Genomic DNA, 14,326 nt, shown 5'->3' with positions numbered 1-14,326 from the left:
TGGGGGGGGGTTAAAAACCTTCAATATTCACACCTTCCCAAAAACACTCTTCTTTAAAATCATCAAACGGTGAAACCAAACCGACAGCTCGTCTGTTTTAATGTGGCCGGTTCTGGAAGTGTTTCCCCCCGTTCAGTATCTCTCTCTCTCTCTATATACACATCTATAGATAGATTATATATAAATAAATCTATAGATGTGTGTATATATAAAGAATTTAAAGTCTAGAGCTGAGCAGCTCCGAGAAGAATTGGGATCATAAAACATTTGTTTCCACACAAAAAATAAAAGAAATCTTGATTTTATTCGGGCGCGATTTTACAAAACGTTACAGAAACGATCAGAGAGTTCAGTTCACCGGTTTGGTAACCGCTGGAAACGGCAGCAGCCAGCTGCAGCAAATCAGAGAGGTCGCTGATAAGCTGCTTAGGATTGTGGGTAGTGGAGTTTTTCCTCCGTGACATCGTTAGTACAAATCAACCGTCAGAACGCTCACAGAAGAAGAGACGAGCGTAACCCAGGTTACGTTAGTTTCATATCCTCTGAGGTCAGGTGAGTCAGACTTTATGGATCATAATTACATCTTTAAATCTTTACGGACAAACAAACGGGGAAACTGGGACAAAATGGCAAAAAAAAAAAAAAAAAAGAAACGCAGTGAAAAATGTCACAAAAAACATGTTTTACTCCAAACTCTGTAGATTTCACCAGCTGCTGTCTTCTCCTGAACAGAGGAGGCGCTAGTGAGCAAAGGCTACCGACGCTGCTCTTTCTACAGACTAGAAGAAGAAGAAGAAGAAAAAAAAGGTAAACCACGGCAGAACTGGCAGCAGCATGGACGTCAACGCTGTGATCTGATTGGATGAGCTACTTGGTGGGATCGAGCCTTTCATTCACCATAAAGATCTCCTCTTAACCAGAGAGACCTGCAGTCACTCTGAGTCCTGACATCACACTGGTCTCGAGCTGGTCACACCCAGAGGTCAAGACCAGAGGTCAAACCCAGAGGTCACACCCAGAGGTCAAGACCAGAGGTCACACCCAGAGGTCACACCCAGAGGTCAAGACCAGAGGTCAAACCCAGAGGTCACACCCAGAGGTCAAGACCAGAGGTCAAGACCAGAGGTCACACCCAGAGGTCAAGACCAGAGGTCACACCCAGAGGTCACACCCAGAGGTCACACCCAGAGGTCAAGACCAGAGGTCACACCCAGAGGTCACAGAGGTCACACCCAGAGGTCAAGACCAGAGGTCACACCCAGAGGTCACACCCAGAGGTCACACCCAGAGGTCAAGACCAGAGGTCACACCCAGAGGTCACACCCAGAGGTCAAGACCAGAGGTCAAGACCAGAGGTCACACCAGAGGTCACACCCAGAGGTCAAGACCAGTTTATCACACTTTATAGAATATAATAATAATAATAATAATAATAATAATAATCTAAATCAGCCTAATCAACGGGGGACTTACTTCCAGAACCGAACTGTAGCACGAGGTCGCAGGTTTTAGAGTCGCACGGGGGGGGGGGGAGGAGGAGGAAGAGGAGCTGCAGGACTGTGTGCTGTCTGAGCCTGAGTGGGAGGAGGAAGAGGAGGAGGAGGAAGAGGAGGAGCTGCAGGACTGTGTGCTGTCTGTAAGCCTGAGTGGGAGGAGGAAGAGGAGGAGGAGGAGGAGGAAGAGGAGGAGCTGCAGGACTGTGTGCTGTCTGTAAGCCTGAGTGGGAGGAGGAAGAGGAGGAGGAGGAGGAGGAAGAGGAGGAGCTGCAGGACTGTGTGCTGTCTGTAAGCCTGAGTGGGAGGAAGAGGAGGAGGAGGAGGAAGAGGAGGAGCTGCAGGACTGTGTGCTGTCTGAGCCTGAGTGGGAGGAGGAAGAGGAGGAGGAGGAGGAGGAGGAAGAGGAGGAGCTGCAGGACTGTGTGCTGTCTGAGCCTGAGTGGGAGGAGGAAGAGGAGGAGGAAGAGGAGGAGGACTGTGTGCTGTCTGAGCCTGAGTGGGAGGAGGAAGAGGAGGAGGAAGAGGAGGAGGACTGTGTGCTGTCTGAGCCTGAGTGGGAGGAGGAAGAGGAGGAGGAAGAGGAGGAGGACTGTGTGCTGTCTGAGCCTGAGTGGGTCGGTCTGCAGGAGAACCAGCTCCCTGTGGGATCCGTCAGAACTGAGAGGAGTTTGTGTTAAAGGGACAGTTCAACGTTTAGTTCTGAAGCTAAAAGTTAGCTTAGCACAAAGACTGGGAACAGCTAGCTTATCTTAGCATAAAGACTGGGAACAGCTAGCTTAGCTTAGCATAAAGACGGGGAACAGCTAGCTTAGCTTAGCATAAAGACTGTGAACAGAGAAACACAAAGTTTACTTTAAAGATTTTAAACTTGGAATAAATTTTTTTTAACAATGTTTTTATCAACTTTTGGAATCAGATCTCAGTTTGGAGACGGGCTGTAAAAGGGATACAGCTACAGCCAGAAGTTATGCTAACTCTAGGCTAACTCTCGCTAACGCTAGGCTAACGCTAGGCTAACGCTAGGCTAATATAGTATAACTTTAATACTTTCACCCAGTTAACAAGTTAGTTTTGTAACGCTACTGATGGCCGCGGCAAGCAGCCTTTCTGACTGTTTTAGCTCTATGTTCTCAGTCTTTATGCTAAGCTAGCTGTTCCCAGTCTTTATGCTAAGCTAAACTAGCTGTTCCCAGTCTTTATGCTAAGCTAAACTAGCTGTTCCCAGTCTTTATGCTAAGTTAGCTGTTCCCAGTCTTTATGCTAAGCTAAACTAGCTGTTCTCAGTCTTTATGCTAAGTTAGCTGTTCCCAGTCTTTATGCTAAGCTAAACTAGCTGTTCCCAGTCTTTATGCTAAGCTAAGATAGCTGTACAAGCGACTCTCAAAGAGAAGAAGGGGATTTATCTAAATGTTGAACTGTTCCTTTAACCTTTTGATCAGTATGATTAACACACACACACACACACACACACACACACACACACACACACACACACACACACACACACACACACACACACACACACACACACACACACACACACACACACTAAATGATGACAACATGATGCTTGATAATAAAACTGGTGATTCTGTCGCGGTTGATAACTTTAAAAATGTAAAAGTGAGAGTTGAGTGTCTGAGCGTGAAGGTAGGAGACGAAGAGAGAAGGTAGGAGACAGTGAGGAGAGAAGGTATGAGACGAGGAGAGAAGGTAGGAGACAGTGAGGAGAGAAGGTAGGAGACGAGGAGAGAAGGTAGGAGACGAGGAGAGAAGGTAGGAGACAGTGAGGAGAGAAGGTAGGAGACGAGGAGAGAAGGTAGGAGACAGTGAGGAGAGAAGGTAGGAGAGGAGGAGAAGGTAGGAGACGAGGAGAGAAGGTAGGAGACAGTGAGGAGAGAAGGTAGGAGACGAGGAGAGAAGGTAGGAGACGAGGAGGGAAGGTAGGAGACCTAAGAGAGAAGGTAGGAGACAGTGAGGAGAGAAGGTAGGTAGGAGAGGAGAGAAGGTAGGAGACAGTGAGGAGAGAAGGTAGGAGACGAGGAGAGAAGGTAGGAGACGAGGAGAGAAGGTAAGAGACGAAGAGAGAAGGTAGGAGACGAGGAGGGAAGGTAGGAGACGAGGAGGGAAGGTAGGAGACGAGGAGGGAAGGTAGGAGACGAGATGCTGAAGGCACCTGTTCATAGCTGCGACAGGTTTAAAGCGACCGGTGTTACCTCGACACAGTCTGAGATTAAAGGTGCCCTGCCTTTATAATCTGTCAGGTCCATGTGTGTGTGTGTGTGTGTGCATGTGTGTGTGTGTGTGTGTGTGTGTGTGTGTGTGTGTGTGTGTGTGTGTGTGTGTGTGTGTGTGTGTGTGTGTGTGTGTGTGTGTGTGTGTGTGTGGTGAATGTGAAGATGAACTGCTACCTCCTCTGTCAGCTCTAGTCTCTGAACAGAAATCAGACCAATCACAACAGCTGGTCAGTCTGACATCATGCTGCCTGAGCTCATTAATATTCATGAGCTCGCCCAGTTGGGCTGGGTAAAGGATTCTGACAGCCAGGCTCTCATTGGCTAGCTGTTAGCCAATCAGAGTCAAACAGCTTAGCTTGTTGAATCGAACTGGCAGAAATGGAGCTGAGTCTTCCTGCAGGCTTTCTACACCACGCTAGAATGGCTTGAAACAAGGTAACCATGGTTACAGAGTCCATGGTAGACCTTCAGACATCACCACAAAGTCAGGAAATACGTGGGGCAGGGCACCTTTAAGTCAACAGTTAACAACTGGATTAATGTTTGCAGCTCTCAGAAGCATACCAACTCTCAGAACGTGGTCCAGAAGCTAAATGTTCTGGTCTGAGGGCTGCAAACACACATCCAGTCAGCTTTTACATTATTCACCAACTACTTTGAGTCATTATTAATGATTAAAAACAAGTCAAACTTCTCCGATTCCATCTTCTGAAATATGAATATTTTCTAGTTGTTTCCACTCCTCTAGAGTTCATACGAGGAACCGGCTTCATAAAGTTCATTTTCACTCAGAAACCAACTTCATTTAGAAACTCATTCGTGGCCGATCGATAACAAAAAAGCAGCAGAAGATCAAAACGTAGCCGTGGAGACGGAGCCAGAAACTCGCCTCCGGGACCAGCTGAAGATGTTAAAAAGACAAAAGTTAAAAGGAGCTGCAGGGACCGAAGGAGGAGACACTCTGAGGAGAGAGGAGACACTCTGAGGAGGCAAGGAGACACTCTGAGGAGAGAGGAGACACTGAGGAGGCTAGGAGACACTGAGGAGGAGGAGGAGGAGTCCAGTCCTCATCATTTGAGCAGGGCCTTGTAGAGCGTGAGTGAGCGAGCTGTGCAGCGTTCCTGCTCCAGACAGAAGATGAAGTCCCTGAGGTTAACTCGTGTGATTCGCTGACGCAGCTGTTGCCGGGACGACGAGGCAGACGCTGCTGCAGCCGGGGAGCCTGCAGCCGAGCCGGATGCCACCTGGGGGGGGGGGAGGAGTTAGATATTAAACACTTTTACAGGATGTGATGTCATAACAACTTCATCAAATGTTGTCTTTAAAAGTCCTCCTCCTCACACGCTCCGTCACTTTATCATCGTCCAATAAACAACCACAGAAAGCCTTAGTGGTCCCCTAATACTGTATCTGAAGTCTCTTTTATATAGACCTTAGTGGTCCCCTAATACTGTATCTGAAGTCTCTTTTATATAGACCTTAGTGGTCCTCTAATACTGTATCTGAAGTCTCTTTTATATAGGCCTTAGTGGTCCCTGAAGTCTCTTTTAATACTGTATCTGAAGTCTGAAGTCTTTTTATATAGACCTTAGTGGTCCTCTAATACTGTATCTGAAGTCTCTTTTATATAGACCTTAGTGGTCCTCTAATACTGTATCTGAAGTCTCTTTTATATAGACCTTAGTGGTCCTCTAATACTGTATCTGAAGTCTCTTTTATATAGACCTTAGTGGTCCTCTAATACTGTATCTGAAGTCTCTTTTATATAGACCTTAGTGGTCCTCTAATACTGTATCTGAAGTCTCTTTTATATAGACCTTAGTGGTCCCCCAATACTGTATCTGAAGTCTCTTTTATATAGACCTTAGTGGTCCTCTAATACTGTATCTGAAGTCTCTTTTATATAGACCTTAGTGGTCCCCTAATACTGTATCTGAAGTCTCTTTTATATAGACCTTAGTGGTCCCCTAATACTGTATCTGAAGTCTCTTTTATATAGACCTTAGTGGTCCCCTAATACTGTATCTGAAGTCTCTTTTATATAGACCTTAGTGGTCCTCTAATACTGTATCTGAAGTCTCTTTTATATAGACCTTAGTGGTCCCCTAATACTGTATCTGAAGTCTCTTTTATATAGACCTTAGTGGTCCCCTAATACTGTATCTGAAGTCTCTTTTATATAGACCTTAGTGGTCCCTAATACTGTATCTGAAGTCTCTTTTATATAGACCTTAGTGGTCCTCTAATACTGTATCTGAAGTCTCTTTTATATAGACCTTAGTGGTCCCCTAATACTGTATCTCTCTGTATCTGACTCTTCACTTCTCTTGACCAACTACCACTTTGCTCGTTTGAAAGCCATGATGTCTCTCTCTCTCTCATGGGGGGGCCAAATTTGTTTGTTTGTATGTCTCAGGTGTGTGTGTGTATGTCTCAGGTGTGTCTCTGTATGTCTCAGGTGCGTGTGTATGTCTCAGGTGTGTCTGTGTATGTCTCAGGTGTGTCTGTGTATGTCTCAGGTGTGTCTGTGTATGTCTCAGGTGTGTCTGTGTATGTCTCAGGTGTGTCTGTGTATGTCTCAGGTGCGTGTGTGTATGTCTCAGGTGCGTGTGTATGTCTCAGGTGTGTTTGTGTATGTCTCAGGTGCGTTTGTGTATGTCTCAGGTGTGTCTGTATGTCTCAGGTGTGTTTGTGTATGTCTCAGGTGCGTGTGTATGTCTCAGGTGTGTCTGTATGTCTCAGGTGTGTCTGTATGTCTCAGGTGCGTGTGTATGTCTCAGGTGCGTGTGTATGTCTCAGGTGTTTTTGTGTATGTCTTAGGGGTGTGTGTATGTCTCAGGTGTGTCTGTATGTCTCAGGTGTGTGTCAGTATATCTCAGGTGTGTCTGTATGTCTCAGGTGTGTCAGTATATCTCAGGTGTGTCAGTATGTCTCAGGTGTGTGTGTATGTCTCAGGTGTGTGTGTGTATGTGTCTCATGTGTGTGTCAGTATGTCTCAGGTGTGTGTCAGTATGTCTCAGGTGTGTGTCAGTATGTCTCAGGTGTGTCAGTATATCTCAGGTGTGTCAGTATGTCTCAGGTGTGTGTCAGTATGTCTCAGGTGTGTCAGTATATCTCAGGTGTGTCAGTATATCTCAGGTGTGTCAGTATGTCTCAGGTGTGTCAGTATATCTCAGGTGTGTCAGTATGTCTCAGGTGTGTGTGTATGTCTCAGGTGTGTGTGTATATCTCAGGTGTGTCAGTATGTCTCAGGTGTGTCAGTATATCTCAGGTGTGTCAGTATGTCTCAGGTGTGTGTGTGTATGTCTCAGGTGTGTGTGTGTATGTCTCAGGTGTGTGTGTGTATGTGTCTCAGGTGTGTGTGTATGTCTCCGGTGTGTCAGTATGTCTCAGGTGTGTCAGTATATCTCAGGTGTGTCAGTATGTCTCAGGTGTGTCAGTATATCTCAGGTGTGTCAGTATGTCTCAGGTGTGTCAGTATGTCTCAGGTGTGTCAGTATGTCTCAGGTGTGTCAGTATGTCTCAAGTGTGTCAGTATGTCTCAAGTGTGTCAGTATGTCTCAGGTGTGTCAGTATGTCTCAGGTGTGTCAGTATGTCTCAGGTGTGTCAGTATGTCTCAGGTGTGTCAGTATATCTCAGGTGTGTGTATGTCTCAGGTGTGTCAGTATGTCTCAGGTGTGTCAGTATGTCTCAAGTGTGTCAGTATGTCTCAGGTGTGTCAGTATGTCTCAGGTGTGTCAGTATGTCTCAGGTGTGTCACAGGTGTGTCAGTATGTCTCAGGTGTGTCAGTATGTCTCAGGTGTGTCAGTATATCTCAGGTGTGTCAGTATATCTCAGGTGTGTCAGTATATCTCAGGTGTGTCAGTATGTCTCAGGTGTGTGTGTATGTGTCTCAGGTGTGTCAGTATGTCTCAGGTGTGTCAGTATATCTCAGGTGTGTGTGTATATCTCAGGTGTGTGTGTATGTCTCAGGTGTGTGTGTATGTCTCAGGTGTGTGTGTATGTCTCAGGTGTGTCAGTATGTCTCAGGTGTGTCAGTAGGTCTCAGGTGTGTCAGTATGTCTCAGGTGTGTCAGTATATCTCAGGTGTTTCAGTATGTCTCAGGTGTGTGTGTATATCTCAGGTGTGTGTGTATGTCTCAGGTGTGTGTGTATGTCTCAGGTGTGTCAGTATGTCTCAGGTGTGTGTGTATGTCTCAGGTGTGTCAGTAGGTCTCAGGTGTGTCAGTAGGTCTCAGGTGTGTCAGTATGTCTCAGGTGTGTCAGTATATCTCAGGTGTTTCAGTATGTCTCAGGTGTGTGTGTATGTCTCAGGTGTGTCAGTATGTCTCAGGTGTGTGTGCAGCCTGTGACAGGTAACGCCCAGCCCTACAGCGAGCTGCTGCCCTAACAAGCCCTCTTTCCCAACACTATGCTGTGTACAAACAGTGACTCAGCGTCTTCCCAGGCAGCTCAAATGTCCCGCAGCCTCCAAGGTAACCCCGAGGACAGCTCTGATCACTGGGACAAAACCAGCTCACCTGACGGGGGATAAACACACTGAAAATAAACCACAGAGAGACAACCGAGGGTCTGTTCTCTCCACCAGCAGAGCCAGGGGGCTGTTACTTTAAAACTCAACTCTGTATTCCCCCAACATTTTTTAAATGGGTTCAGTATGGAGCGAGAACGCTGTAACGAGCAGCTGGGAATTCAGTCAGAGTCACTAAAAGTTCTGTTGTTGCTGCTGACAGACGCAGGTTATTATTCTAAGAGTCTAACAACATTATGGGATGGATCCCTACAGAGATAGACCTTTTAGTTAAAAAGTAAGATCCTTTTAGTTTAACATGGAACAGACCCCGAAATCACCATCACCAAACTCCACCAGACTCCATGTAAATAACCAGGACTTTTATCATCGTAAAACACACTTCATTCAAAGTGGACAGAAACTAAATAAAACTATCAAAAGCCGTCTTGGTTCATCTTTCTACTGTTCCAACAATCACCACTCTGGTTTGGTTGAAATAAACCCTTAATTCACCCATTTACATGTGGAGATATGCTGGCTCTATACACGCTAAAAGTCCTGATTATTTACATGGAGTCTGGTGGAGATATGCTGGCTCTATACACGCTAAAAATCCTGATTATTTACATGGAGTCTGGTGGAGATATGCTGGCTCTATACACGCTAAAAGTCCTGATTATTTACATGGAGTCTGGTGGAGATATGCTGGCTCTATACACGCTAAAAGTCCTGATTATTTACATGGAGTCTGGTGGAGATATGCTGGCTCTATACACACTAAAAGTCCTGATTATTTACATGGAGTCTGGTGGAGATATGCTGGCTCTATACACGCTAAAAGTCCTGATTATTTACATGGAGTCTGGTGGAGATATGCTGGCTCTATACACGCTAAAAGTCATGATTATTTACATGGAGTCTGGTGGAGATATGCTGGCTCTATACACACTAAAAGTCCTGATTATTTACATGGAGCCTGGTGGAGATATGCTGGCTCTATACACGCTAAAAAGTCCTGATTATTTACATGGAGTCTGGTGGAGATATGCTGGCTCTATACACGCTAAAAGTCATGATTATTTACATGGAGTCTGGTGGAGATATGCTGGCTCTATACACGCTAAAAAGTCCTGATTATTTACATGGAGTCTGGTGGAGATATGCTGGCTCTATACACGCTAAAAGTCCTGATTATTTACATGGAGTCTGGTGGAGATATGCTGGCTCTATACACGCTAAAAGTCCTGATTATTTACATGGAGTCTGGTGGAGATATGCTGGCTCTATACACGCTAAAAGTCCTGATTATTTACATGGAGTCTGGTGGAGATATGCTGGCTCTATACACGCTAAAAGTCATGATTATTTACATGGAGTCTGGTGGAGATATGCTGGCTCTATACACGCTAAAAGTCCTGATTATTTACATGGAGTCTGGTGGAGATATGCTGGCTCTATACACACTAAAAGTCCTGATTATTTACATGGAGTCTGGTGGAGATATGCTGGCTCTATACACGCTAAAAGTCCTGATTATTTACATGGAGTCTGGTGGAGATATGCTGGCTCTATACACGCTAAAAGTCCTGATTATTTACATGGAGTCTGGTGGAGTTTGGTGATGGTGATTTCGGGCTGTTTGATGTTAAACTAAAAGGATCTTACTCTTTAACTAAAAGGTCTATCTCTGTAGGGATCCATCCCATAATGTCATCAGACTCTTAGAATAATAATCTGAGCCTCAGACGATTGAAAACTAAATAAGGTTATGTTCTGTGTGTTTTTCAGAGAGGATAACAAAGCTGCTGCGTAGTTACTGAGTTTTCATAATAGGCTGCGGCCCCGGGCGGTGCAGCAGGGCGGGGGAGGATCTGAAGCCTGATCAGGCCTGGAGCTGAAGGGAGTCCTGCAACAGCCCCGGGGCAACACACACACACACACACACACACACACACACACACACACACACACACACACACACACACACACACACACACACACACACACAGACACACAGACACACAGACACACAGACACACACACAGACACACACACACACACACACACACACACACACACACACACACACACACACACACACACACACACACACACACACACACACACACACACACACACACACACACACACACACACACACACACACACACACACACACACACACACACACACACACACAGACACACACACACACACACACACACACACACACACACACACAGAGACACACCCACTCACAGAGACACACACACACAGACACACCCACTCACAGAAACAGAAACACATACACACCCTCAGAGACAGAGACACACACACTCACACGTCTGTATTACTGTCTTTGTGGGGACTTGTCATTGACATAATGCATTCCCTAGCCCCTTACCCTAACCTTAACCATCACAACTAAATGTCTAACCTTAACCATCACAACTAAATGCCTAACCTTAACCCTTACCCTAACCTTAACCATCACAACTAAATGCCTAACCTTAACCCTTACCCTAACCTTAACCATCACAACTAAATGCCTAACCTTAACCCTTACCCTAACCTTAACCATCACAACTAAATGTCTAACCTTAACCATCACAACTAAATGTCTAACCTTAACCCTTACCCTAACCTTAACCATCACAACTAAATGCCTAACCTTAACCCTTACCCTCACCTTAACCATCACAACTAAATGTCTAACCTTAACCCTTACCCTAACCTTAACCATCACAACTAAATGCCTAACCTTAACCCTTACCCTAACCTTAACCATCACAACTAAATGCCTAACCTTAACCCTTAACCTAACCATAACCATCACAACTAAATGTCTAACCTTAACCCTTACCCTCACCTTAACCATCACAACTAAATGCCTAACCTTAACCCTTACCCTAACCATAACCATCACAACTAAATGCCTAACCTTAACCCTTACCCTAACCTTAACCATCACAACTAAATGCCTAACCTTAACCCTTACCCTCACCATAACCATCACAACTAAATGCCTAACCTTAACCCTTACCCTAACCTTAACCATCACAACTAAATGCCTAACCTTAACCCTTACCCTCACCATAACCATCACAACTAAATGCCTAACCTTAACCCTTACCCTCACCATAACCATAACCTAATTCTAACCCTAATCCTAAAACCAAGTCTTAACCCTCAAACAGCCCTTTAAACTCGTGGGGACCAGCATTTTGGTCCCCACGAGGCTGTGCAGACCCCACAAGTTACTGTAGTCCCCGGTTTTTGGACCCCACGAATATAGTAAAACGGGTACACACACACTCAGAGACACACACTCACTCAGACACACAGACAGACACCCACACTCAGAGACACAACTGTGCTGAAGAAAGTGGAGCCTCTTCTGACGTTCTGTGTGATCTTCTCTTAAATATATATTCATACATCAGCTGTTTCTACATATCAGACTAATATTATTAAATATATATTCATACATCAGCTGTTTCTACACATCAGACTAATATTATTAAATATATATTCATACATCAGCTGTTTCTACACATCAGACTAATATTATTATTAAATATATATTCATACATCAGCTGTTTCTACATATCAGACTAATATTATTATTAAATATATATTCATACATCAGCTGTTTCTACACATCAGACTAATATTATTATTAAATATATATTCATACATCAGCTGTTTCTACACATCAGACTAATATTATTATTAAATATATATTCATACATCAGCTGTTTCTACATATCAGACTAATATTATTATTAAATATATATTCATACATCAGCTGTTTCTACATATCAGACTAATATTATTATTAAATATATATTCATACATCAGCTGTTTCTACACATCAGACTAATATTATTATTAAATATATATTCATACATCAGCTGTTTCTACACATCAGACTAATACTATTATTAAATATATTATTACAGAGACACACACACACACAGAGACACACACACACACACACACACAGAGACACACACACACACAGAGACACACACACACACACACACACACACACACACACACACACACACACACACACACACACACACAGACACACACACACACACACACACACACACACACACACACACACACAGAGACACACACACACACAGAAACACACACAGAGACACACACAGAGACACACACACAGAGACACACACACAGAGACAGCTTAAAGCTTCCACAGATTATATTTGGGTCTGATTATTTTATAAATATCATATTAAAATTATATAGCAGAGCCCTTAGTAACAGAGATCCATCACTACCAGCCCTTAGTAACAGAGATCCATCACTACCAGCCCTTAGTAACAGAGATCCCTTAGTAACAGAGATCCATCACTACCAGCCCTTAGTAACAGAGATCCATCACTACCAGCCCTTAGTAACAGAGATCCATCACTACCAGCCCTTAGTAACAGAGATCCCTTAGTAACAGAGATCCCTTAGTAACAGAGATCCATCACTACCAGCCCTTAGTAACAGAGATCCCTTAGTAACAGAGATCCATCACTACCAGCCCTTAGTAACAGAGATTCATCACTACCAGCCCTTAGTAACAGAGATCCCTTAGTAACAGAGATCCCTTAGTAACAGAGATCCATCACTACCAGCCCTTAGTAACAGAGATCCATCACTACCAGCCCTTAGTAACAGAGATCCATCACTACCAGCCCTTAGTAACAGAGATCCCTTAGTAACAGAGATCCCTTAGTAACAGAGATCCATCACTACCAGCCCTTAGTAACAGAGATCCCTTAGTAACAGAGATCCATCACTACCAGCCCTTAGTAACAGAGATTCATCACTACCAGCCCTTAGTAACAGAGATCCCTTAGTAACAGAGATCCCTTAGTAACAGAGATCCATCACTACCAGCCCTTAGTAACAGAGATCCATCACTACCAGCCCTTAGTAACAGAGATCCATCACTACCAGCCCTTAGTAACAGAGATCCCTTAGTAACAGAGATCCCTTAGTAACAGAGATCCATCACTACCAGCCCTTAGTAACAGAGATCCATCACTACCAGCCCTTAGTAACAGAGATCCATCACTACCAGCCCTTAGTAACAGAGATCCCTTAGTAACAGAGATCCCTTAGTAACAGAGATCCATCACTACCAGCCCTTAGTAACAGAGATCCATCACTACCAGCCCTTAGTAACAGAGATCCATCACTACCAGCCCTTAGTAACAGAGATCCCTTAGTAACAGAGATCCCTTAGTAACAGAGATCCATCACTACCAGCCCTTAGTAACAGAGATCCCTTAGTAACAGAGATCCATCACTACCAGCCCTTAGTAACAGAGATTCATCACTACCAGCCCTTAGTAACAGAGATCCATCACTACCAGCCCTTAGTAACAGAGATCCATCACTACCAGCCCTTAGTAACAGAGATCCCTTAGTAACAGAGATCCCTTAGTAACAGAGATCCATCACTACCAGCCCTTAGTAACAGAGATCCATCACTACCAGCCCTTAGTAACAGAGATCCATCACTACCAGCCCTTAGTAACAGAGATCCCTTAGTAACAGAGATCCATCACTACCAGCCCTTAGTAACAGAGATCCATCACTACCAGCCCTTAGTAACAGAGATCCATCACTACCAGCCCTTAGTAACAGAGATCCCTTAGTAACAGAGATCCCTTAGTAACAGAGATCCATCACTAACAGCCCTTAGTAACAGAGATCCTACCAGCCCTTAGTAACAGAGATCTTAGTAACAGAGATCCATCACTACCAGCCCTTAGTAACAGAGATTCATCACTACCAGCCCTTAGTAACAGAGATCCCTTAGTAACAGAGATCCCTTAGTAACAGAGATCCATCACTACCAGCCCTTAGTAACAGAGATCCATCACTACCAGCCCTTAGTAACAGAGATCCATCACTACCAGCCCTTAGTAACAGAGATCCCTTAGTAACAGAGATCCCTTAGTAACAGAGATCCATCACTACCAGCCCTTAGTAACAGAGATCCCTTAGTAACAGAGATCCATCACTACCAGCCCTTAGTAACAGAGATTC

At 44.5% G+C, this 14,326-nt stretch overlaps 1 protein-coding gene and 1 pseudogene across 1 annotated transcript in view; both read right to left on the bottom strand.

Moving 5' to 3' along the window:
- Nucleotides 1–1,443: 1,443 nt before the first annotated feature.
- LOC114560140 (uncharacterized protein DDB_G0271670-like) lies at nt 1,444–2,169 on the bottom strand (annotated as a pseudogene).
- Nucleotides 2,170–4,181: 2,012 nt separating this feature from the next.
- LOC114560139 (transcription initiation factor TFIID subunit 4) overlaps nt 4,182–14,326 on the bottom strand; it is a 50,732-nt gene continuing 40,587 nt past the window's right edge. The window contains exon 17 of the mRNA XM_028585290.1: nt 4,182–4,977. Within this exon, the coding sequence (XP_028441091.1) occupies nt 4,804–4,977 (174 nt within the window). The 3' untranslated portion in view covers nt 4,182–4,803. The remainder of the gene's footprint in view (nt 4,978–14,326) is intronic.

The sequence above is a fragment of the Perca flavescens genome, chromosome 8 (assembly GCF_004354835.1).
Source record: "Perca flavescens isolate YP-PL-M2 chromosome 8, PFLA_1.0, whole genome shotgun sequence".
Lineage (NCBI taxonomy): Eukaryota > Metazoa > Chordata > Actinopteri > Perciformes > Percidae > Perca > Perca flavescens.
Note: the sequence above shows the minus strand (reverse complement) of the source record. Positions and strands in the feature narration are given on the sequence as shown.